The sequence below is a fragment of the Tursiops truncatus genome, chromosome 11 (genome assembly GCF_011762595.2).
Source record: "Tursiops truncatus isolate mTurTru1 chromosome 11, mTurTru1.mat.Y, whole genome shotgun sequence".
Classification (NCBI taxonomy): domain Eukaryota; kingdom Metazoa; phylum Chordata; class Mammalia; order Artiodactyla; family Delphinidae; genus Tursiops; species Tursiops truncatus.
In genome coordinates, this window is record NC_047044.1 from 97953875 (window position 1) to 97981546 (window position 27672).

Consider the following 27672-nt stretch of genomic DNA (forward strand, 5'->3'; position numbering starts at 1 on the left):
TAAAGAAATAAAAGGTACTACATTTATTTTGTACGATACAGTGGTTACAAGTAACCAGACCTACCTATACATACCAATCTAGAGCCCCAAGATATATGTGATAAGCGAGAATACAGAATACAGACAGCGCGATATTTTGTATCAAGACCAGAAACACCAGAACAATACCATTGTTCCCTTATGACACTAGGTGGCCACGTGAAGGACGGATGGGTATATGGACTCGCGGTGCTGGCTGTCTCTGTAGAGAACAGGAGGGAACAGGACAGCAACAGCTGCTTAAAGGAACTTGGCTTACATCGCAGTGTGTTATTTCTTTTTTTAAAAAAAGTGGGGGGGAATATTACTTCTGGATGGCAGGGATGTGGACGTTTATTATCTGTCCTTTCTGGTTACTTTCCAACTTTTCGTCTGCAGTGAACTTCCTCTGCGCTCAGCCACATGCTCTGCTCCAGCACTGGCACGAGCACTGGCAGCGCTGGACACACTAAGGACAGCAGGATCCTGAACTTGAAATATGACTACACGTGATTTTAGCCTTAACTGACAGCCTCAGTCCTACCCTCTGTGAGCTGAGACTCACAGCATTCATCAACATGATCATTTAAAAGCAAACTGCATGGAAAACACGTTCTCCATTTACATGAGGGCCTCAGAGCGACCCATCTTTTGTACAGAATTAAGGTAAGCAAACTCCCTTTTCTCCAGTGCCATCTGGTGGAAAAGAGAGGAAACCTCATCTGTACCTTCCACAAAAAAAACCACGGTTCTTTTCAGTGAAGCCCCTCTTTTATTCTGGGGCTACTGTGAAGCAACCGTTTACTTTCTTTAGTGCCACCTTCAAACTAAATTCCTCAGCCTACAGCTTAGATGAGAAAGATCTGCTCTTTCCTCTTCCTCCGCTCAGATTCCTTCTCTAAAAATTTTGTAATCAGATGATGCTTCTTCCTCACGAGACCGTTCTGCAACCACAATCCACATTCATCTGCATCTCAAACCCTCCAGAGTAAACAATTCCAACAGCTGATTTCTGTATTAAACATTCAGTGTCGTTTGCTTTTACATGAACTATGACGGCAAGCATTTCTCCTTTAAAGGACTTTTTGAATATAACATATTTTCACATAAATATGGAGTGGAAATTACAAATAGTTCCCTCTTCCAAGGACTGGATGAGACAGTAAAAAAGAAAACATACAGTGTCTTACCAAGAGCCAATAAAACAGGCCAGATTTTTCAGACATTAAAGAAAAATACCAAAAAAACCAGGACACTAAAAAAGCAAAAAAACCACAGTAACAGGATTATTACTCCCCCAGTTTGCAATACTGAGTTCCTTCATCCATTTACAATCCAGAGATGTCACTGCAGGGCGGTAAGATTACCCTGGAAAATTCCAACCGTACTCACAAAGAAGAAGTCAATTCTCAATGGTTTTCCACTAGTGTTTCATGTGGCTCTGATTCCACCCGAGCTTTATAACCTGCTCTAACGGACAGCTTTTTAACTGTTCCCAAGCCTGCATTAGCAGAGAGTGGAAATAACGTCAAAGGCCCCCCTCAGAGGTTCACATTTGTTAGCTTTCGATGCAGATTTAAAGTTAGTGAACTTTGGTCACCCCGGTCAGGTGGCCCTGGAGGTTCACACACACACACTGCGTGGTTGGTTTCACTTCTCCTTTCTCACAGTTTATGATAAAGACACTCATCCCTGTATTGGGGCTGACTGATGTGAGTTCGGACCTGCTCAGGGTCACCGGGAAGGAACACTTAAGGTCGGTCAGGAAATAATCCAACAGGCTTCTCATGTAGGCGCCGTGACTCACAACTAAGACACTGGCCACTAACCCTGGAGCGCCGCTGTCCGAATTAAACGTGGAGGTACAGTTTTTCCCTAAAGGAAATATCTCTGCCAAAGAACTTTCCAGACAGTCGCTCGGGGCTTCTTGGGAAAACTGTTCATTCTGACCTGCTTCTTTCAGGATCAGCTGACAAAGAAATTCAAAGAAGTCTTTTCCACGCATCTTCACCTACAAGGAAAGAAAAAAAAAGGTGAAATAAAGTGACATTCATGACTGTTTTAAGACGTAAACGGAACTGAGTTTTTCTACACGTCAGCGTCCGTGACTACAGAAGCAGATGAAACGCTGTGTTTCTATTCATTCAACCAGTACTTCCACAGACACTGGTAAGTAAGCGCCCACCTTATTTCTGGACCCATGAAAGCATTTTGGGGACAAAGGTGAGTAAGAGACAATGACTAATTCCTGACTTCAAAGCACTCGGAGTCTAGCTGGGGAAATCTACAGGCAAACAGAGGGAAACTAGGAACACCTAGGAAGCTGCCTCGGGCACTTCCGTTCAATTAGAACAACGAGGATAAGAAGCCTTCCCTCACTAAACTGATACAAAGTCTTTACAAGAAATTTATGAAAATTAAAAATGGTGGGGGGGGAATCACCAATAACACAATCAAAAGCAGAACACTCCAGAGCAACGCGAGCAGGGCTACAATGTCACTCAGAGCTGCAGGCGCAGGACAGGCCTGCTGGTCTGCCGCCCAAGTTGCTGGGTTTTGCCCACCATCCCGCTGACCGGCACCATGCCTGCTTCACCGACGCCACTGCCACTGCGAAGGCTACTCTGCTCCCTTTTCAAGGAGTTTTCTTAACAGACCCCTCTAATAACCCATTTCCTCAAATCCATTATCGGTAATGACTTAATAAACGAGAAAGACAGGACAGCTTAGAAGGGGAAAAAATGGTATGATGCAGAGTTGTTTTGTGAACCAAACAACTTCCAAACCGCTTAGCTACAATTCAGAAACATCTTGCTTACGCGACGAGTCAAGATTGCAGCTACTTTGACGCTGGCACGCTCATGGACGCGGCGACTTTCCCCAGGGCTACGTACCTGGTCCAAGGTCTCTCCTCCGGGCGGTGTGAACACAGGGCACTCCTGCCCAGCTGCTTTGGCCATGGCCCTTAGCTCACTCAGCGGCGAGCCTTCTGCAACCCCATATTTCTGCAATGATCCAACAGACAAAAAGGCCTCAGAGGAATTTGCAATACAACAACTAAGTACATGTTTGTGGCAAATTCAGAACAATCATTCTGCGGATGAGCTTAGATTTCTTTGGCTTACTTTAGCCTGTCTCCTCGGAGAAAATGCAAACCCAGATCCATGTGACTTCAAAGCTCATTCGCTTTTTAGAGTCATAAAAATTGAGTCTCAGCAAAGGACACGCAAGTCACAAAGGAAATGCAAATGGCCAATAAACGTGGGAAATCTACCTCACTAGGAATCCAGAGAGTGAAAACTAAAATGACACCTTTCGTAAGTTATTAAATCAGAAGACCACAGAGATCACTAACAGCCAGTGTTGATGTGGGAAAAACTCTCTCCTAGATCATTCATGCGAGTATGAATTGGCACAGATTTTCTGGAAGGAAATGTAGCAAGACATACAAAAGTCTTTTTAGAAAGTACACACTCGGCAATTCCGTTTCTAGGAAATGTATGAGATATGTGTGTGAAGGATCAACTACAAAGATGTTTATACTTTAACATTATTTACATCAGTGGAAAATCTAGTCACAGCCTAGATGTCCTAAACTAGGTCAGTAGTAGCCTGGTCACACACATGACGCAATAGCAATATCTTAAGAGTACAGAGTCATTAATTATGTGATCATATTGATGTGCATTTATGGGCACTGAAAAACACAGTACGTGAGACAAGCCAGTTAAAAAACAATGCACAGAGTAGGATTTCATTTCGAAAAACATATACACAAACAGACAGACAGATAGAAACAGACAAGAAGGAAAAAGCCAGGAGCACACATACCAAAATATTCAGTGTTTGTGTGTGGTAGAAATTTTAATTGTATTTTTTTCCAAAGTGTTCTTAGTTTTAATTCCCTACAATGACAATGGATTACTTGCATAAGAAAATATTGAAAGAGACAAATCGTCACTTAGGGTTTGCACTGATGATGCCAAAAGATTCTAACACCACCATCAGATAAGAAATCCAATAGTGAAATATCACTTTTTTATAAGAATACATGCACACTTTACCAGCTGCTCTTCCAACCTTCAAGCCCAATTTCTTACACTCTTAATTATATCTGGAGCAACCTATTACAAAGAGGGCCATTAAAAGCCATCAGTTGTTTTGTTTTCACAGGAATGGAAGCATCCTTTCTTGAATACTCCAAACGCTTTGCTGGGGCAGTTAGGAGGAGAGGACAGGCGGCTGCACAGCTCCCACCCTTGCTGAGACCGCGGGGTGGTGGGGATACCAAGAAACTGCAAGTGGAAAAGTGCCGAGATGGAGAGAGACTGACAGATACGGCAGGGATGTCTAATCTGGACTCGGGAAACCACCAAGGGCCACCACTGGCGAGTGGAAGCTGGCCAGGCCTGGGAGCAAGCATTCCAGGGAGAATGGAGGACAGATGCGGAGGTTCAGTGAGCACAGGGTGTTCGGGAGATTCCGGGAAGAGGCTGAGAAGCGAGTGACCAGCGGTCCAGAGCAGGGACTCCAGGCCCAGAGGCCTCAGTGTGAATCTGAACTCTGTCACGAATGAGCTCTGGGACCCTGGGCCTGGACTTGACCTCCATGTGCCTCGGTTTCTGCTTCTGTAAAACGGGGGTTAAGAAATGAGGTTTTTACATCTTCCCGGCACCGGGGTTCTTGTGAAGATGAACAAACCCGCGGCTCTTGGAACAGTGGTGGGATGCGGTGAGCGCAGCGCCAATGCCCACTCATGTGACCGCTAAACCCAGGCACCGAGCACCTGGCAAGGGGCAGGAGGCAACAGATCAGACCCCGCAGCTCCCAAGAGCCGGGTCAGAGTTATGACAACTCCTGAGGGTAGAAGAGAAGCAGTGAACCCGTTTATACAGGGGTGTGGCAACCAAATTCTGCCAAGATTACCCTGGCTGCAGCGTGCAGATCAGACTGGGAAAGCAGGAGACTCGCTGTTCCGGTGCCCCAGGCGACAGGATGCCGAGCGGCAGCAGGAGGGCGGCGGGGGGGCTCGCAGTGACCCAGGCGACAGGATGCCGAGCAGGAGGGCAGCGGGGGGCTCGCAGAGACATGAAGCATTCAGGAACTTCTCAGAGGCTGAGCAGACGAGACGAGGACAGGATGCGCAGTGCGAGAGACGGTGAAGAGCCGGCAGGAGGGTTTCAGCCACTGCGTGAAGCAGGGCCACGTGGAGAGGGGGGCGCATTCCACTGGCCGGATGCGGCCACGGGGCAGCTGAGCCACAGGCGGCTCGGTGTGTGTGTGCAGCTCAGGGAAGAGCCATGGACTGAAATCACTGCAGAGGATGAAGTTACTCAGGAGAGAGCACGGATGGAGAAGGGACGGCCCAGCCGATGACAGCGCTTTCTCCTTCACGTGATGGCGGGCCCTGGGCAGCGTTCCACTGAACTCGGGACATTTTCTTCTTCTAATCTATTCAGATTTAGTTTTGGGGATAGGTGTATTTTTCGTTTTGTTTTGGTCGCGCTTTATTTTATTTTTTTGGCCACAAAGCGCGGCTTGCGGGATCTTAGCTCCCTGACCAGGGATTGCACCCGCGCCCTCAGTGGTGAAAGTGTGGAGTCCTAACCACTTGACCGCCAGGGAGCTCCCAAGACATTTTTCTTTAACAACGTTCGAGCACTGGCTCCTGGGCACACAGTGAGCCTTTCCAGGGACAGTTTATGCTGGAGCTCTAGCCTATACGCTGAACTATAACAGTGAACACACGCAAGTTATGAAAAGCAGTTCTTTGAAGATGCGCTGGCCATTCTGTTACATTTCCCTCCAGGGGTAGAGGAAATCACAGGGCTGGCAGGACAGCAACCAGCTTACACGTTAGTATTATAGAGTGCACTAAAAACACTGCTCGAGGAGGAGACTTGGGGCCAAATCTCAGATCTGAAATTGCCGTCTTTTAGCTAAATCACCGTTTCAGGAAGATTCATTTCTGGTAAAGTATATAAAGTTGGCATAAAGAAGTCTATTCATGCTTATAATTATGGGGTAGGATTAGGAGACTGGGAAGAGAACGTTTCACCTTTAACTTTAAACTCTTCTGTACTAAGTTCTCACAAGTATGCCTTGCTTTTATAATTTAAGATGCCTCTTTCCTATGATTTTAATGATCAAAAAAGACACTATTTATGAGAGTAAGTAACAGTACTGCCACACAGTAATTCTTCACGTAATAGCTGATATCACATCCCTAGCAGGTAGGCATTTAATTTCTAGCCATGGGATAAACTGAGTTGGTTTATTGATAATTTATGGTAAAAGAACAATATGTAAGTTACTTACCCTTTCTCGAAGTCTTGAATCATACTTTACTGTCATATCTTTGCAAAATTTGCTCTTCTCCAAAATTCCATGCACGGTCTGCAAATCAAAAGACAACTATCTCTTTTCTCATAAAAATAATCATTCTTGGGGAATTCCCTGGTGGTCCAGTGGTTAGGACTCTGCACTTCCACTGCAGGGGGCCTGGGTTCGATCCCTGGTCGGGGAACTGAGATCCCACAAGCTGCACACGCAGCCAAAAAAAATATCATTCTGGGAGTGTTCAGGATGGTAGCATAGGAGGTCACTGAACTCACCTCCTCCCAAGGACAAGGAAAACCCCATAAGGCTAACAGCAGATTTTCCAGTAGAAACCTTACAGGCCAGAAGGGAGTGGCGTAACATATTCAAAGTGCTGAGAATTCCAACTAAGAAGCTTTTCTCTACCCAGCAAGGTTATTCAGAATTTAAGAAGAGATCAAGAGTTTCCCAGAAACAAAAGCTAAAGGAGTTCATCACCACTAAACCAACCCTAGAAAGAAAGAAATATTAATGGGGGAATGCCCTGGTGGTTCAGTGGTTAAGAATCCACCTGCCAATGCAGGGGACATGGGTTTGAGCCCTGGTCCAGGAAGATCCCACATGCCCCGGAGCAGCTGAGCCCGTGCGCCACAACTACTGAGCCTACATTCTAGAGCCTGCGAGCCATGACTACTGAGCCCACGCGCCTAGAGCCCGTGCTCTGCAACAAGAGAAGCCACCGCAATGAGAAGCCCGTGCACCACAACGAAGAGTAGCCCCTGCTCGCCTCAACTAGAGAAAGGCCGCCCACAGCAGCAAAGACCCAACGCAGCCAAAAATAAATAAATAATTAAATTTATTTATATTTTTTAAAAAAAGAAATATTAAGGGGACTTCTTTAAGCTGAAAAGAAATGGCACTAATTAATAATAAGAAAACATATGAAAGCAAAAATCTCACTGGAAAAGGTAAATATATAATAAAGGCAGTAGATCAATCACTTGATGAAGATGAAAGACAAAAGCAGTAAAGTTACAATAATTAGCTAAGGGACGCATAAAATAAGAAGATGTAAAATGTGTCATAAAAGGTACAAAACATGGCAGGGAGGAGTAAAAAGCTAGTTTTGGAATGTGTTCAAATTTAAGTTGCTACCAACTTAAAACAGGCTACTACTTATATAGGATGTCATATGTGAACCTCACAGTAACCACAAAGAAAAAATTTACACTAAATACACAAAAGAAAATGAAAAAGGAATCTAAACATAACGTTAAAGAAAACCACCAAACCACAAAGGAAGAGAGAAAGAGAAGAAAGGAGCAGAGAGAAACTACAGAAATAGCCAGAAAACAATGAACAAAATGGCAATAAGTACATACCTCTCAATAATTACTTGAAAGGTAACTCAACTAAATATGCCAATCAAAGATACAGAGTGGCTGAACAGATTAAAAAAAGAGCCATTTATGGGCTGCCTACAAGTGACTCACTTCAGAACAAAGGACACACACAGACTGCAAAAAGATGGGAAAAGATATTCCATGCAAACAGGAATGAAAAGAAAGCTGGAGTGGCTACACTCATATCAGACAAAGTAGACTTTAAAACAAAGATTGTAATAAAAGACAAAGAGAGCATTACATGATAAAGGGGTCAATCTAGCAAGAAGATATAATTTTATAAATGTATATGCACCCAACAGAGGAGCACCAAGATTAAAGCAAATATTAATGGACTTAAAGAGAGAAACTGAGAGCAATACAAAAATAGTAGGGGACTTTAGCACCCCACTTACACAAATAGGTAGGTCATCCAGACAGAAAATCAGTAAGTAACATCAGTCTTAAATAATGGATTTAATAGATAAAAACAGAACACTCCATCCAAAAGCAGCAAAATATTCTTAAATGCACATGGAACATTCTCCAGGACAGATCACACATTAGGTCACAAAACAAGTCTCAATACATTCAGGAATACTGAAATCATAACAAGCACCTTCTCTGACCACAACTGTATGAAACTAGAAATCAAGCACAAGGGAAAAAAACCCAGGAAAAACCACAAAAATGTGGAGGTGAAACAACATGCTACTGAACAACCAATGGATCATCGAAGAAATCAAAGGAGAAATCAAAAAATACCTAGAGACAAATGAAAACAGAAATACGACATACCAAAATCTATGGGATGCGGCAAAAAACAGTTCTGACAGAAGTTCACAGCAATATAGGTCTACCTTATGAAATAAGAAAAACCCCAAATGATCTAACTTTACACCTAAAGGAACTAGGGAAAAAAAAGAACAAAGCCCAAAGTTAATAGACAAAAGGAAATAATAGAGATCAGAGTGGAAATAAATAAAATAGAGACCAAAAATAATAGGAAAAATATCAAGGAAAATAAGGGCTGGTTCTTTGAGAAGATAAACAAAATCGACAAACCTATAGCTAGACTAACCAAGAAAAAAGAGAGGACCCAAATAAATAAAATCAGAGATGAAAGAGGAGAGGTTCCAACTGATAACACAGAAATACGAAGGACTGTAAGAGACTACTACAAACAATTATATGCCAACAGATTGAACAACCTAGAAGAAATGGATAAATTCCTAGAAATTTCAATGATTTTAAGACTAAATCATGAAGAAATAAAATATATGAATAGACTGATTACTAGTAAGGAGACTGAATCAGTAATCTAAAATCTTCCAACAAAAAAAAGCCCAGGACCAGATGGCTTCACTAACCACCTGGAATGCTACAAAACATTCAAAGATTTAATACCTAACCTTCTTGAAATCTTCCCCAAAACTGAAGAGGAGGGAGATCTTCCAAACACATTTTATAAACCCAGAATTACCCCTGACACCAAAACCAGACAAGGACATCACAGAAAGAACTATGGCCAGTATCCCCGATGAACATAAGATGCAAAAATCCTCAACAAGATATCAGCAAACCGAATCCAACAATACTTTAAAAGGACCATAAACCATGATCAAGTGGGATTTATTCCAGGGATGCAAGGATGGTTCAACATATGCAATCAACTAACATGGTACACCACATTAACTGAAGGATAAAAATCACATGATCATTTCAATAGATGCAGAAAAAGGATTTGACAAAATTCAACACCCATTTATGATTAAAAAAAAAAACTCTCAACCAAGTGGGTATAGAGGGAACATACCTCAACATAATAAAGGCTATATATGACAAGGCCACAGCTAGCATCATACTCAATGGTGAAAAGCTGAAAGCTTTTCCTATAAGATCAGGAACAAGACAAGGATGCCCACCATCACACTTTTATTCAATATAGTTTTGGAAGTCCTAGTCACAGCAATTAGGAAAGAAAGAGAAATTAAGAAAACAGTCCCATTTACAGCTGCATCAACAAGAATAAAATACCTAGGAATAAATTTAACCATGGAGGTGAAACCTGTACACTGAACACTATGACACTGATGAAAAAAACTGAAGATACAAATAAATGGAAAGATATTCTGTGTTCATGGACTGGAAGAACTAATATTGTTAAAATGTCCATACTACCCAAAGCAATCTAGATTTGATGCAATCCCTATCAAAATTCCAGTGGCAATACTTCACAGAACTAGAACAAATGATTCTAAAATTTGTACAGAATCTCATAAGATCCCAAATAGCCAAAGCAATCTTAAGAAAGAACAAAGCTAGAGGAATCATGCTCCCTGATTTCAAACTATACTATAAAGCTACAGTAATCAAAACAGTATGGTACTGTCATTAAAAACAGACACATAGATAAATGGAATAGAATAGACAGCCCAAAAATAAACCCACGTATATATGGACAATTAATTTACAACAAAGGAGCAAAGAACATACAACGGAGGAAGGACAGTCTCTTCAGCAAATGGTGCTGGGAAAACCAAGCAGCTACATGCAAAAGAAGAGACTACACTACTATCTTACACCCTACACAAAAGTTAACCCCAAATGGATTAAAGACTTGAATGTAAGGTCTGAAACCATAAAGGTCCTAGAAGAAAACACAGGTAGTAGTAACTTCACTGGCATTAGTATTTCCAATGTTTTTGTAGATCTGACTCTAAAGACAAGGGAGCAAAAATAAACAAGTGGGACTACATTAAGCTAAAAAGCTTCTGCATAGCAAAGGAAACCATCATCAAAATGAGAAAGCAACCTATTGAATGACAGAAGATAACTGCAAATCATATATCTAAGGGATTAATATCCACAATATACAGTTGATCCTTGACTATGGGTTTGAACTGCACAGGTCCATGTATCCATGGATTTTTAAAAATACATACTACAGTACTACACGATCCTCAGATGTGGAACTGTGGATACAAAGGGCTAACTGCAAAGTTATATGCAGATTTTTGACTGCAAGGAGGGTGGGGGCCCCTAAGCCACACATTGTTCAAGGGCCAACTGTATAAAGAATGCACATCAGTCAACTACAACAGAAACCCAAACAAGCCCGTTAAAAAATGGGAGGGCATCTGATTAGACATTTTCCAAAGACACACAGATGGCCAATAAGTACATGAAAAGATGTTCAACATCACTATTGCGGAAATGCAAATTAAAACTACATGAGCTACCACCTCACACCTGCTGGAATGGCTATCATCACAAAGACAAGAGATAAGAAACCCTGGAGAGAAAAAGGAACACTTGTGCACTGTTGGACTGTAAATTGGTGTAGCCACTATGGAAAACAGTACGGAGGGTCCTCAAAAAATTAAGAATAAAACTACCATATCACCCAGCTATTCCACTTCTGAGTTTTTGTTTTTGTTTTTTTTTTTTTTGGTCGTGACATGTGGTTTGCAGGATTCTCAGTTCCCTGACCAGGGATTGAACCTGGGCCATGGCAGTGAAAGCCCGGAATCCTAACCACTAGGCCACCAAGGAACTCCCCCACTTCTGAATATTTATCCAAAGAACGCAAAAACACTAATTTGAAAAGCTATATATACCCTTATGTTCATTGCAGCATTCTTTGCAATAGCCAAGATATGGAAACAACCGAAGTGTCCACTGATAAATGAATGGATAAAGAAGATGTGGTAGGACTTCCCCGGTGGCACAGGGGTTAAGAATCCGCCTGCCCATGCAGGGGACACAGGCTCAATCCCTGGTCCAGGAAGATCCCACATGCCGCGGACCAACTAAGCCCATGTGCCACAACTACTGAGCCTGAGCTCTAGAGCCCGCGAGCCACAACTATTGAGGCCGCGTGCCACAACTACGGAAGCCTGTGTGCCTAGAGCCCGTGGTCCGCAACAAGAGTAGCCCCCGCTCACCACAACTAAAGAAAACCAGGGTGCAGCAACAAAGACCCAACGCAGCCAATAAATAAATAAATAAATAAATGGCTTGTTCGTAAATAACATTTTATTAGAACTCAGCCATTTATGTATCATTTATGGCTGCTTTCACAGTACAACGGCAGAGTTCACAATTGTGACACAGACCATACAGCCCACAAAACTTAAAAATTTAACTAACTAGCCCTTTACAGAAAAAGGTTCTAGTTCATTAGTTCTCCATTCAGGTGTGTCTAAATTGGTTTTAAACCCATCCACTGAATATTAATTTCAGTTATCTTTTCAGTTCTAGAATTTGCATTTGGTTCTTGTTTTATAATTTCCAGTTCTTTGCTGAGATTCTCCATGTCATTTTTATCTGTGCATTCAGTGATTATTTTAAAGGCTACATCTGATAACTCCAGATACCAGATAACTCCTGTGGCTCTTTCTGCTGCCTTTTGCTTTTGCTCATTTTTGTTCATGTTTCCTTCTCTCACTGTGTACCTGGTTACTCTGACAAGAGACACTGTATTTGCAAAACGGTAGAAATCATTAAAGTCCATAGTCTGCCTTGTTTTTTAACTCCCTTCCAAAAATCAGACACTGTTTTACATCGTCAATATTTGTTTATATTTACCTATACCTGTAACAATTTCTTTCGCTCACTATTCTTTTCTGAATCTCAGACATCTCTTCTGGAATTTCTTTCCTTCTTCAATTAACCTTTGAAAGTTTCTTTCTAGCTTGTTTGTCTGAAATGTCTTCACCTATTCTCTGGAAAATGTTTTGCTGGTATAAAACTCTAGATTAATCTTTATTATCTCTCAGCACATCAAATTATTGTTGATATTGACACATTTGTTTATAGTCTAATACTGGTCTTTAATGGATAATGTTTTTTCCTTCATAGTCTTTGGAGTTTTGCAATATTGCTGTAAGTGTAGATGTGTGGGTTTCTTTCTTTAATTCTGACCGGGATTTGTTTATACTTTCTGGATCGGATATTTTGCTATCTTTCAATAATTCTGTAGTTTATTAACTGTGACCTCTTCGAATATTGCCTCTTTCCCATTCTCTCTGATACTTCCTCTCGAAAGACGACAGACCTTCTCATCACATCCTTCTGTCTTAGTCTTATTTTTAACCTATTTTATCACACTGCGCTACACTTCAGTTGCTATCTTACATTTATCTATAAGCAAATGACCATTTCAGCTACATCTAGTCTATAATTTAGTACAGCCACTGAGGTTTTCATTTTTGGATAAACTTTTTCCATATTTTAAGTAAATTTTATTGAAGTATATTTCAAGTGTACAGGTCACCGAGCTGTGACAGATCTAAGTACCGCCAAAATCAAGGCAGAGAAGAAGTCTATCAGCCGAAATGATTCCTTCGTGCCCTTGCCAGCCAATGCCTCCCACTCCTGGCCCCCGGCCCGCACTACCTGCTTTATGTGTTCTAGAGTCTCATGTAAATGGAATCACACAGTCTGCACTCTTCCACATCTGCCTTCTTTTGCTCAGATCCTGTTCTGGGGACTCCTCTGTGCTGCTGATGAGGTGTATTCCACTGTATGAATATACCATGTTCATTTTATCCATTCACCTACTGATCAACACACGGGTCGTTTCCACTCTCTGCCCGTCACAAATAAAGTTGCCATTAAACAGTTGTGTACAGGTCTTTGTGTGGACATATGTTCTTACTTCTCTGGGATAGACTTCTGGGATTGAAACTGCTGGATCACAGTTAGTGTGTGTTCAACTTTCAAGCCGTTTTCCAAAGCAGGCGTTCCGTTTTACATTCTCACCAGCAACGCCTTGAGTTCCAGGTGCTCCACATCCTTTAGCTTTCTAATTTTAGCCACGCACACGTTGTGTAACGGTATCTTGCTGTGGTTTTAATGTGCGTTTCTGTCGCGATCAGTTATGCTGAGCACCTTCTCATCTGTTTACTGGCTTTCCCCGTATCTCACTTTGTAAAGCGCCCGGTCAAATTCAAACCTTTTGCCTATTTGTCTAATTACTGAGTTGGAAGAATCTTACATGTTTATACAGCTAAGAGATATATATTGACATATGTGTCAGATATATACACATATATTACATACATGTAACACACGTTTACAATTTTCTCCCAGTCTGTGTCTTGTTTATACTTTGTCCCAAGATGCCTTTATAAAGATCTTCCCCGTTTCCTTATAGAATTTTCATAGATTTAGCTTTTAGATTTGTTCTACGAACACCTGCAAGTTAGTTTTTGTGGACTGTGTGAGGTAAGAGTCACATGTCATGCTTTCCTGCTTGGATGGTCCATTGTTTCAACACCCTTTATTGAAAAGACCATCGTTTCAACCACGGAATTACCTTGGCACCTGTGTCAAAAGCCAACTGACCAAAAAGACTAAACGAAAACAACTGACCATATAAGTGTGGGTCCCTCAACTTGTGCTTGAAAGAAAAAGTCTTTATTTTGCCTTAATTTTTGAAAGTATTTTCACTGGGTATGTATTTGGAGGTTTTTGAGTCATCAGTTCTTCAAAATCTGTCTTTTTACTCTCATACTCACCCTCAGCCTTCTCCCCACTTCCCTTCTGAGACTTCAACTGCAGTATATTGCACTGCTTGATACTGTCCTCCACGTCACTGAGACTCTTCACTTTCCCTTCTTAGTCTTTTTTCTTTCCACAGTTAATTTTGGAATGTTCAGTTTCCATGTCTTCATGTTCACTGACGTCTTCTTCTACAGTGTAACCTACAGTTATCCCACCCTATGAAATTTTCATTTCAGAATACTGCATTTTTCACCTGTAGAAGATGAAATTTGGTTCTGCTGCCTCCTACTTCTCACCTCATGCTCCTCTGAGGACAGTTTAGCCTCACCATTAAGGTGTAACATGCTCTCTGTATCCAGCAAAGCCTCCCCTTGCGCTGGTGGGAATTCTGACTCCGCACCCTGTGTGAGCCCCAGGAACTGAGTGGATGACCGCCACCCGCCAGGGACCTTTGCCCTCCCGCCCGAAGCCGTGTTTTCTGCCCTCGTGCAGTTTCAGCCACACGTGTGCAGATTAACCAACCGTCCAACAAAGAATCACGGGGATCCCTACACATGTCTATAGAGTTTTCTCTGTGCAGCTCTCTCTCCAGCACTCTTCCCCACAAATTTTACTTACTTAAACTCCCCAAATTCCAAGCTCTGTCCCCTCAGTCACTGAGACCACTGTTCTCTATTTGGCTTCTTCTGCCAGAGTCTGGGAATTGCTTCAGCTGGAAAACCAGGACGATCAAGGGCTCACCTGTTTTGTTTCACTTCATTCGGGGATCGCAGCCCACGCTGCCTGGAGTCCAATGTCTGAAAACAGTTGCTTCACAGATTTTGTCCTGTTTTCTAGTTGTTTATGGGGGGAGGCTACATTCCAACCCTGTTATTCCCCCATGGTTGCCACAAAAGTCTCCTTCCACCGACCTTTTAGAAGTTGATTTGGTTCTTTCTTAAACCTCTGGGATCATTTTTATAGTAATCTGTTCCTCAAAGATATTTCACACGTCTTTTATTTCTTTAGAGTAACACAGTTGTTTTTCAAACTGTATCTGGATTCTAAAATCTGACGTCTCTGTGGTGTTTCCACTGGCTCTCTCTCACGACACCTTCTTTGCCTTTTTATAGGCCTTTTGTTAGACATTTTCCCCAAGCTACTCTAACTTAAAAATTGCCACAATAAAACAAAGCACAAAAGTCAAATGAAGGGAGAAGAAGTAAGTTCTGTCAGGGAGAGGAGGGCTGGGGCTGACTTCTCGTGTGAGCTAATTCCCTGCGGACTCTGGCAGCAAATGTTTCAAGGTCACGACTGCTGAGACTTTTGACTCGTCAGCCTCAACCTTGACTCTAAGCTCACCTGCTTTGTCCTCATGAGGTCGCTGGAGAAAATGTGAGTAAACTTCACGTTATTAAGAAATATACCAGCAGCAGCTGCTTGTTTAAATCCAGTTTCTGAAAGAGGCTCATCTATTCCTTGTCCTGTGGTATTAAGAGAAAGAAGAGTAACATTCAAATATATATACATATACATGGGATGCAATAAAAATCACACCTAAGAGAATATACAGAGCATTTATCTATACTTTATTAAAAGAGTTCCTTGGGTACTTTTCCACATAACTTTTCAGAGAACTGAAAGCAAGCAAAATTCAGCTAGGATCCTGGAAAAGCTCTTCTGTATCTCCCAGAAGAATGTGTGTCTGGCGAGAACTGGGTAATGAGGAGGCTGCCCCGAGCTCTGCCCCCACATCGCCCATCACTTCACCACGTGTTTTATTAATGCTGCCCCCAACCTCACGTTTTCAGCTCAGCTGCTGCATTTGGGTAGTCGGATCATCACCTAGAAAAGTTTTCCTTCTTTATCTCCACTGTTTGAATTCAGGAACGTTCAGTATTGCAAGTCATCCTCAATAAACGCTGACAAGTCTTCTACTAATTTAGAGCAAGTAACAGGTCAGCCAATGACTCAACACACAGGAAAATAATCTGTCATGAATGAGAGTTGGCAGAAACAACAAGTAACAGATTTGGAACCACTAATACGTCAGACGTGTAAATCAGCAGAGACTATAAACAGAGTCACAAAAATAAGCGACAACAAGCGATCAAAAACCAGACAGCTTTCCAAAAGAACCAGACAGGTCTTTTAACAGTGAAAAATGGAATTGCTGAGGAGGGGAAAAAAACATCCCTCAGTGGATAAAAGGAGATTCATTAAGCTGAGAAGCTTCACGAGCCCAAAGGCAGGGGCTGAAGCTGGCCCCTGGCACAGACACGAGGAGACGGAGAAGCGCAGATGTGTCAGAGACATGGAGCAAGGACGAGGATTCCTGAGCACATCCAGTGGGAACTCCAGAAAGGCGAGAGAAAATGGAGAACAGAAGTGAGGGAACACATAAAACTACAGATGAAGGGAACACAGTGTACACCAAGAAGGATAAATTACTAAAAAAAAAAAAAGTACCTTCCTAGATTTAGTAAGAGAAACTGTAGAATACCAAAATAAAACACAAAGACTTTAAAAGCAGTTACAGAGAAAGACAGATACCCACGGTGGGACACCATTTGGATGAGAGAAGACTCCTGAAGCCAAAAAGCAGCAGATGAATAGCTCCCAGGAGCCCAGAGAACTGTGAGTCTAGAACTGTCTGGACTAAAAAAGATGGAGGAGAATAAAAACAGAATCGTCTGGAACAGAATCAGTTGAAACTCTCTTTACCACAAATTGATTTACACAAGAGGACTTTTCAAAAAAGATGTTTCAGGAATGAAGGTCTGAGACGCAAAAGAAATGGTGAGGAGAGAAACTGGCAACTACCGATGGCAATCTAAACAGACACTAGGTAACAGATTAAATCATAATGCCTACACTGCATGGTTAAAAAAGGACAGGACCGAGACACTGAACAGCAGCACACACTTTGTATTTTTTCAGGAGAGATGATATTTCTCTTACACCTTGTTAGGCACAAATGGTAGAGGTATAAAGGCAACCATCAAAAGGATAGAGATGGCTTATTCCGAGGCCAGTAGGGAAAGTAAGAGTGGGCTGGATAAAGAGAAGAAAAGGAAAAGCAGGCACCTAAGAAGGAAAGGTGAGTGAGAGGAAAGGACTAGATAAAGAAGGGAGAAAAGAACCACAAAGGAAAAGTCCAAACACACCAGAAACCAGAGTCAATGTGGACAGACCACTCTCACCAGTTAACAGAAAGATCATATTTCTTTTTTTTCCTTTTTTTTTTTTAAGAATCAGAATCAGCTGCCTACCCTTTACAAGGTAACACTTAGGACATCAGTACACAGCGAGGCTGAACGGAAAGGGACAGGAAGATCTATACCGGGCAAATCCCAACCCCAAACAGCCGGAGCTGCCGTATCACTCTCAGACATGCAGACTTTATGACAACAGTCTTAGTAAGGATTGTAAAGATCACTACAAACAATCAGCGTTCCCATGCACCACGAAGACAGAGCAATTTTAAAACTTGTCTGTGCCTAATAAATTAGCCTCTAGCTGCATAAAAGCAAAACACATAAAGCACAAGTTGACAGAACTTCAGGTATTAAAGGATGAGCTGGCCATCACAGCGGGAAATTCAACATATCTCACTCATAAACTGACGCTTAGCTCATACAGGCAAATGAGTAAATTTACAAAATTAGTAAAGTATGGAAGATTTGAACAACAAAATCAAGGTCAAGTATTTGATACAGAACTCCACACCCAACAATTAGAAAACAGATTTTTTTCTCAAACACACAGTAGTAGGTTTATAAAAACTGACCATGCTAACCAATTTCAAAGACGTCTTATCAAATAAACCATATTGTCAGAACACAAAGCAATTACAGTGGAAGCCAATCACAAAAGATGAAGAACAAAACCAAAAAGCCCATTCATTTGGAAATTTAAAAAACAGTTCTAAATAACTCATGGGTCAATGAAGAAATCGTAACGGAAATTTAAGATACTTGGTGCTGAATACTTACCAGATTACTACAAATCAAAACTGCAGGTATGTGACAAAAAAATGGTACTTAGAAACATATAAGGCTTGAGGGCTTTAAAAAAAATAAAAAGGAGGCTATAACTTAAAGAACTAAGCATCTAACTTCCAAAGTTAGGAAAACACAAAACAGACCTAAAAAACAGGTGTGAACGTGAAAATTTTATTCATGTTTTACCGTCAGCTTCGAATGAAATGAGACCAAGGAGCAGGGCCCACGGACAAGGCGGTACTGTACGTGAGCCCAGAGGATGCTCTGGGTGGGGCCCAGGTCAATGGGAAATAGAGGTGCGTTTAATTATCAGACTGATTTCCAGAAGAGGGAGGCAAGCACACAGGGTATGAAAATCAGCTTCTGCAAACCCCAGATGTCCCTAACCCAAAAATATAAAACTAAATGCTTGTATAATCCAAGCAGAGAAACAGCACGTCTAGCTGAAAGACATTCTTTAAAAGCCAGGCCAGCTGGATCACAGGGAGATTAAAAGATCTGAACCCAAATTAACAGAACAAGGCAGGGGGCAGAGGAGAGTCTATTCAGAATAAAGTAACAACCCCATGTGAGAACAGGAATTCTCTTTTTAAACCATTTCTTTGTTACTACTAAAAATAATATAAGTATCTTAGCAGAAAAATACCATTAACACCAGCCAGTAAATTTTTTGTTTCCAAATATGAAATCATTTAAAATCCTGGCAGATACATTTTAAGACAACTAGACTCAATATAACTCCTTAATCAGCTTTGAAGCTGCCCACGAACAACTTGGAGCACTGTTCTTTACATCTAATTCACTCAAGAGACTCTTGGTTACCATCTGCTCTGATCGTATTTCTGTGACCATGATGATTTAATTCCGTAATCCCAGTTCACAGGCCAGAGCGGCCCCCGGTCCACCCTACCCCACCAGATCTGATTAACCCATATTTCACATTAATACTAACAGAGAGAGTTAAAATAAGAGCCAGAGCACACCAACCTTGAAGGATTTTCTCCTTGTTAAGTCTTGTTTCTCCACTAAAACAGGGAGGGAAAAAAGCCTTTATTACCAAATTAGGTTATTTTTGAAATGAGGAAAAAAAAATCAGCAACGAAAGGTAATGATACTTGTAAAGACAGCATATTGTACATACGTCAGAATCTAACCTGTAAAGATAAAATGTATTCTAAACTACTGTCTGCAATCATCTGTTCTATGTGCCTAATCGATAAGCTAAAAATTTCAAATTGCCCCAAATTCAAATGTATACATCAACAATCTTAAGTGAACTAAAGGTAGAAAATGCTATTTCAAAAGCAGTATATGTATGTATAAAAAATTTTTGTTAAATAATCTTCTTAAATATGTTGATCAAAACTACTCCCACAGGCATCGGGACCAAAACACAACAGCTGGTCCATCCGTCCATCCGCTGCGCTGAGCGGACAGGCGCGAGGGACGGAGAGCGGAGCGCAGACCCGCAGACCCCGGCCCTGCCTCCTCGGTCCTGGAGCTGCTCAAAGCTGCCCCACTTTGCAACACCAAGGAATTACAAAAGCAAACCCAACCCACTCTGAAGCAACCCAGAGAGCGACGGGGGGAAGTGGTGCCCCAAAGCAACTGGATTGAGGCTGGAGGGGGAAGGGGAGGGTGAGGGCACCTGGACCAGACCAGACAACAGAGTGCAGGTGGGAGCTGGCGTGTGCTGTGCGCACACTGGACAGAAAACTGGAAACGGTGGGGGGAAACACCCCACAGGCCTCTTCGGATCGAGTTATCGCCTCATCTGGAATCAACTGTCCCCACAGCCCACGTCCACACCCTTTCAGGTCGGCGAGAGGTGAAAATCCGTGAGGGGAAACCTCGCTGCCATCTTTCGGGCCCAGGAGCAAGAGTGCTTGGCGCTACACTCACCTGCTGGGTTAAGCTCAATGCCTCAGCTTCCTCATCTGTCAAATGGGGATAATAGACGGTCCCAACCTCACAAGATTCTCGGGATGATGGGATGAACACAGGTAAAGCACCCAGACACTGCCTGGCTGTAGGAAGCACTCAGTAGCTGTATTTATAAGCCATTTTTGGACAGACTATATAGATATCCAAGACTTAATGCATTTTTAATCTTTTAAGAATTATGAAACAAATAGTAAATAACATAATGATAAAGCCAGCAGGCACGTAACACCACCCAAGTTAACAGATCACTGCCGGCCTCCAGGACCCCGTCCCTGTCCACCACGATGTCCTCCCTCCCCAGTGGATCCCCTGCCGGGACTTTTGCCCGCTCCGGTGCTCACCCTTCCTCTTCGCTTTCCTGCCCACGTGCAGCATAGATTAGTTTGCCTGTTGTTGAACTTTACAGTGACTTGCTTCTTACTCTACGTGGTTTTCTGTGTTGCTTCTTTTGTTCAACATTTTGGGAGATGCACCAGCGTTGCTGAGTGTGGCCGCACTCGATTCTCGTTTTTACTGTGTAAACTTCACTGTAAGGGTTTGCTACGATGTAGTACATGGTCCACTGTGACAGACACCTAGACTGTTTCCAGCTCCGGGCTACGCTGCCATGGACATGTCTGTCAGAGCGCAGCAGACTCTCCAGGGCAGTGGTTCTCAAAAGCATGGTCCCTGGACTTGCATCACTGGCAATGCCTGGAAATGCAGTGTCTCAGGCCCCACCTGCCCCCAGACACACTGACTCAGGAGCTCTGAGGTGGCGGCCAGCAGAGTCTGTTTTAATAAACCCGCCAAGCGATGCTGCTGCGTGCTCATGTCTGAGATCCACTCAAGGACTGGTAAGCAAGTCTTTCCGCGAACCAAGTTTTGTTGGCATACAGTCATACCCATACGTTTATTTATTGTTTATGACTGTTTTCACACTCTAATGGTGGAAATGATCAGTTCAGACAGACCATGTGGCCTGCAAATCCTAAACTATTCGCTCTCAGGGGTCTGTTGACCCCTGCCTAGGGACCCGTGCCTAGCACTAGAACTGCGGGGCCACGGCGCATCCAGCTTTATTCGATAAGGCCAAGTGGTTATACCAGTCGCAACCCCTCTGCAGCGTTCCACATCCTCACTATAATGTGACAGCTTTCAATTTGTGCCAAGATGGAACCTGAACAGTTTGCCTCACCTTGATTTAATTGGTGTTTCCCTGATGACCATGAAGGCTCATCACTCCTGCTTTGTTTTTTACGTGAAGCAGTAGTTTAAAAAGAAAAATATCTCGCGTGGGACTGATTCACTCAGATCCAGAAAGGAATGCCACCAGACCTTGGTCGTGATCACAAACCCGCGTCTCTGCCCCTTGTTTATACCTTGCCCCTCGTTTATAAAAACAGGGGTTTTTCAACCTCGCCTACAGCACAGGTTCTCAAACTTGAGTGTGTCTCAGAATCCCCTAGGGGTCTTATTAAAACAGAGACCGCTGGACCTGGCCAAAGTGTTCTCATTCTTCAAGACCCAACACAGCCAGATAACTCCTTGAAGTAGCTTTCCCTCTCCAGCACCGTTCCCTACCGCCCCATCCCCTTTAACTACCCCAACTCTGCACTCGCATTTTTCCCGGCACTACTGTAGTTAGTTACTGTACTTCTGTACTACGCTAGTTAACTTTTGTAGTCATGCATCTATCCTGGCCCCAGTTCCTTAAAAGGCACGGCCAGAGGCTGCATCACCCTAACATGCCTGGTCCCTGGAGAAAATCCTGGGAAATAACAGAAGCTCAGTGTACATGCTCTCTGGATGGAGGGTCATCTGGAAATATCCACCAAAATGACAAGTCTGTTTACCCTTTGATTCAGCAGCCCTGTTACTGGAAATGCTTGCATTCATCTAGATTTAAAAGAATATTTGCTACAGTATATTTCTAACAGCGATAGATGGTAAATAACCTAAATTCCCTTTAGCAGGGAACCCGTTACTTTAACAAATAAACAGTGGGATATCTACCTGATGGAATTCGATGCGGCTGTGTCTGCGGGAGAGTGATTTACGTAAAGAGATGGAAAAATCACCAAGACATATTCAGCAGAAAAAGCAAGGTACAGAATAATATACAAAGACTGCTACCTTTTTAGAAAGGCAGGACAGGGACTTCCCTGGTGGCGCAGTGGTTAAGAATCCACCTGCCAATGCAGGGGACACGGGTTCGAGCCCTGGTCCGGGAAGATCCCACATGCCGTGGAGCAACTAAGCCCGTGTGCCACAACTACTGAGCCTGTGCTCTAGGGCCCGCGAGCCACAACTACTGAGCCCTTGTGCCACAACTACTGAAGCCTGCGTGCCTAGAGCCCGTGCTCTGCAACAAGAGAAGCCACCGCAAGGAGAAGCCCGAGCACTGCGACGAAGACCCAACAGAGCCAAAAATAATTTTTAAAAAAAGAAAGAAAGAAGGAAAGAACAAGAAAGGCAGGACACAAGAGTAAACGTTTGCATCTGCACGAGAGATGCCGGGAGGACGCAGAGGCTGTGGTCACCTGCAGGGGGAGAGGACAGAAAACTCAGGAGAACTGTTCTGATTTCTAAACGTGTGGATGTAGCGGCTTAAAAAATATACGACAAGTGAGTGAAATTACACAGCACTACTAGCCACTCACTTGCCAGTATTATCATTCTTGAGGTGAGTATTAATAAAAGATGTCTTGCAGCATTCCAAAATCCATTCAGAATCGTATGAAATGGATAGGAAAGAGATTAAGCTCTGCGGTTCAGATGAACAAAGCATCCAGGGAAGTGATGGGGAAGGCACTGCTTCTCATACAGAGAACAGTTCCCAAACACTGGATCCACTTCCTGTCTGTCTCAGCCTCACAGTCTTGCCGAGACCAAGAATAAAAGGGCTGTACTTCACTTCTGTACGAGTGACGTCCTCTTTAGACAATGGCTTTGTAACCAATTCAATGACCAGCAAAATTCAAATAACGCCTCCCTGGCCCCCAATCCCATATTTACTTTTATATGGGAACCTCAGAAGGTTTTGCCCACTTACTGTGGATCACAAGCTCTCTTGCTCACTGCACAAATTTAAAATCAAGGGTGAGAAGAAATTTAATAATTACGCTGGACCAGGTCTTTACAAATCACACAAATGATTTGCCAAGACGATAACTTTTTGTATGCTTACTGAAAAGGTAGCTCAAGATTTTAACTTAATCCCAATAGCTGATTTGATCACGGATTCAGAAGAACACATTATATCATCAAAATGTCATCCTGTTAAAAAACAGAATCCCAGTACTTTGATAATTTGTAACAGTACTGCCCCAGCATCTCACCAATTCCAGCAAAAGGAGAAAAAATAGCTGTAATATAATAAAAGATTTCCTTTAGCTGTAAGTCAGTCGAGACTGCTGCAGACATTAGTGCATTATTAATAATCACTGCTGTTCTACTGGGCATTTTTTGCTTTCAAATCACTTTATAAACGTTATAGTGTAAGAATCTAGAAAGAGAATTTTTTTTCCAAAAATGTGCACAAATATTTAGTTTTACAGCTTTTATCAGCTTTTTCGAGAGGTCTGTACAAATGCTTGAAGCCACTGTTTAGTTTGTTTGGGGAGTGGGAGAGGAAAGTGGGTGGCTAAAATAGGTTTACTATGAAGCTACTTCCCTAACCGAAGCTCGGCTTGTGGCAGTGGCGGGGAAGGCAGGGGGAGTGGAAAGGTCAGAGGAGTGTATTTTAAAGGAGTCAGGAATAACAGCACTGATTCTCAAAACCTGCAGTGTGACTCACTTCCAAGACGGACGCCCGACTCCGCGAGAACGCAAACACTTAGGCCAGGAAGTCACGTCTGTGACCGGCCGTCTAAAGGCCCACAGATATGCACCATTTATTTTGTGGATAATCATGCTCTTCTCCCCTTAAAAAGACATGTTATTTTGTTAGTTCTGGTTTGTATTCTACAGCGTTTCTCTAGAAATCATATAGAAAGCTTAATTTCCCAATCACATCCTTTTTAATAATTCAAATTCCACGGACCAGGACTCGGTTTGCTGCAGCAGAGACAAATCATGGGAAGTCAGTATATATTGGGGGCAAGTTTTCAAAATAGATATGCTTTGGTGGACACAGGAATGGAGTGTACTCACCTGATAGTTAACCATGCATATACAGCTTCATCCTAATTCCTCCACACCAGTTAATTCATTTGAAAATGGATTAATAATTTGAAAACATAGAAGATTTCAAGCACTAGTAACATGGAGAGTTTCACCAGATGGTCTGGGGGCAAAAATGTAAAATACTCAATTCATGATATATTTTTGTCTATATGTAGATTAGGCCTAGTTGCATAGGTTCTCCCAGTTAATCAACCCTACTCCCAGAAAACAAATATCACAGTAACATAACCATTACATGCATCTTGATAGAAGTTGACAGATGATCCAATATTCATCTGGCCTCTGCTTTATTAACAAACAGAACAATGACTAGCATTCATGAAGACTAAGTGCCGACAGAGGCAGAGTAAGAAAAACCTATCAGTTTTGCTGTCAATGCCTACACTGATTCATCATCTTTTTTCGAAGCACAGGCTCCGGACGCGCAGGCTCAGCGGCCATGGCTCACGGGCCCAGCCGCTCCGTGCCATGTAGGATCCTCCCGGACCGGGGTACGAACCCGTGTCCCCTGCATCGGCACGCGGACCCCCAACCACTGCGCCACCAGGGAAGCCCCATGATTCATCATCTTTAAGTAGTTAAAAGTAAAGGAAATTTACTTTGTAAAAATGTTTAAAGAGCTAGCTAAAAACGGAAGTGAAATGGGATGGTTTTGCAGGCAACCAACTGCAAACTCCTACAAAGAACCTTTCAAGGGAACTAGGGCCTTCGATGTGCCGTGTGGGTGATGGCAGTGCCGACCTGCATATACTGGGGTTTTCAACCATGCTGCTCTAACGCCACCAGACGCTACAGCTCAATCAGACTAGTAGACTTGAAGTTTGAAAGGTGGGGTATTCTGTTCCAAAAATGATACAACTGGTAACTCTCCCTTTCAAGTATGATGATGAAGACCAACACACAGATGGTAACAGCACAGATTCATAAAGGATTTGACTGAACTTAAAGAAACTGCATTTAGAAAGTTTTCTTGCATTATCCAAAAATTATCCAACTCTTAAACACACTGAGTTGCAAAGCGTTTGACAGAGTCAGGTAAGAGACAACTCAAGGTAAACTCCCACTATTTTGCTCAATGATTCAATCTTGCTGATTCCAGTAAGAGTCATTACATTGAACTCTGGTGATCAATCAAGTTTGAAACTTTCTTTTCCTGAAAGAATCATCCATTTTTAGCTTTGAGAACTCTGAAGGAGAAAACTAACCCTATCAATTATTTCAGTACTTCCTTTGCACTTTCCCATGAATAAAACAGAGCAAAGTAAACTATTCTTATCACTCTTCATGGTTATATCACAGGAAATAAAAAGTAGCCTCTGAAATGGCTGATGATATTTAAGCAACCTACAAACACTAGGTTTCAACTCTGTAAAATTGGAGGCAGAAGGGCATAGTATATAGTTAAGAGGATGGGCCGCAGATCTGCTGCCTTGGTTTAAAGGCCACCACCCCAACTTGTCATGTGACTATAAGCAAGTCACATGCCCTCCATGTCTGTTTCCTCACCGGCAAATTGAGAAGCCAGTCTTTACCTCACCAGACTGTTGTCAGAATTTAATTACAACAGTGCCTGGCACATACTAATTTATTAAGACTTATTTTTAAATTAATTCCTCATAGGAATTCTGTGATGAATGCATTTTAAAAATCAAGCCCTTTTTAAGAAGCAGGGAGGGGATAAAATCCGAACTCATGTAACTATTAAGAAACTGAATAGGGATCATCTTGTTTTTCAAGGGGTGGTTTTGCCCAGATTTTCTACGACTTCTGAGTGGCAATTACACGCCAGGCACTGTGTCAAGGCATCCAGAAACTTCAGAGGAAAATGAGGGCAATCAAGACACTAATCCCTGTTCTGCTACTGACTAGCTGGATGACCTTAAGAAGGTCACACGACAGTCATAAAGCCTTCTAAAAATGGAGAGGGGTGGGGCGGAAAGAGAGGAGCTCGATTTCTAGCTCAGTCATTAAAATCCTGTGAATCCTAACGGAACAACTTCAGATGGTTGCCAAGATAATCTTCCTATAAAGTAAAAACAGGACCAAAGACGATAGCAGCTAAAGTCAGCTTGGCAAGGTTAGACCATATCGCTGTTCTCCACAAGCTCCACGATGTCAAAAACGGCATCTTAGTTCCCTGTAACCCTGTAACCCTTAGTTACGGGCTGACACACAGCACCCGCTCAGAATGCTGGTCCCATTAACACACAAATTGGAGGACTCCCTGCATCTGTATCAGAGCTGTCCTTACAGAAACAAAAGTTAGTTAATTCTCAGATATATTTCTCCCCCTCCACTGTGCTATACGCTTCACCTTTCTGACATTTCATTATCACACTAACCCAGTGAAGTGGGTCCTATCACTAACGCCATTTTATAAATCAGGAAACTGAGGTCGTAGAGATTAAGTCGGTGAAAGGAAGCCCAGGTTACAAGGCTCCTAGCTGGAGCCCAGATTCTAACCTACGTCGATCTTTCTCGAAAAATCTGTGCTCCTGACCTCCCTGAATTCCACCTCCCATTAACACCGGGCCAAGAAGAGTCGAGAAGGAAAAAGGAAGAGACGTAACGACTTGTCAGCATTTAGCTCCCTGTAACGTTATATGATAAACATATTTATTCGGGGCGATGCAGGCGGCTGAGAGCAGGGCGAGGCCCCCTCTCCTCCCCCAGCGACAGAAGATCTGCGGAGAAGAAGCGAATCTCAGACACAAGCCTGGGGGGCCGAGGCGACCGAGGGGACAGGGACAGAGCCGTCGCAGAGCCTGGAGCGGAAACGTGGGCCCCGGACCAGTCACTCTGCAGACCCTGGGGGACCGGCCGGGGGCAAACGCGGGGCCCGGGAGGTGCGGCGACAGGGCTGTCTCTTCAGCTTCAGCTGCCACCCGGAGACGGGGGCCCTTGACACTCACTCCTCCCGACCTCCCTGTCCCCATCGAACGCGGGACCGCTGCCATCTGACACCTGGCTTCTCGCTCAGCTTCGCTGGGGCAGGAGGGCCGGTAGGAGGTAACTCACAGGAAACACCTAGAAATCGCCAGGCCGAGCCTCGGAGGAGCAAATGGGACGGGCAGGGCGGGGCGGGTGCAGATCTTCGGTCCCCCAGCCCAGCCCGCAACACTCCACGGAGGGGAAAGGGCAGCCCGCGCAGGCCATACTCACTGCCGGACCACTGTCAGAGCGAAGCGCGTCATCCCGCCGGCGCCGGGACAGAGCAAAGCAAAGGCCGCGCACGCCGCCCGAACCGTCTCCCACACTCCGCACAAGCCAACCGGCACTGCGCCCGCCGCACCCCGCAGCTTCCGCACCCCGCCACCGGCCGGCTCCGCTGCCATAGGCCGAGGCGGCCG

At 43.2% G+C, this 27672-nt stretch overlaps 1 protein-coding gene and 1 non-coding gene across 2 annotated transcripts; one reads left to right on the forward strand and one right to left on the reverse strand.

The window, feature by feature from the left end:
* On the reverse strand, positions 1-27672 carry TIGAR (TP53 induced glycolysis regulatory phosphatase). Its single transcript, XM_033867169.2, has 6 exons — positions 27485-27672; positions 19199-19236; positions 15570-15691; positions 6337-6414; positions 2913-3023; positions 1-2029 (listed from the first exon to the last, which is right to left on the reverse strand). The coding sequence occupies exons 1-6, from the start codon at positions 27655-27657 to the stop codon at positions 1601-1603; spliced, it is 951 nt and encodes a 316-aa protein (XP_033723060.2). The 5' UTR covers positions 27658-27672; the 3' UTR covers positions 1-1600.
* On the forward strand, positions 6472-6544 carry TRNAG-UCC (transfer RNA glycine (anticodon UCC)). The gene has a single exon. It is a non-coding gene; the product is annotated as a tRNA-Gly (tRNA).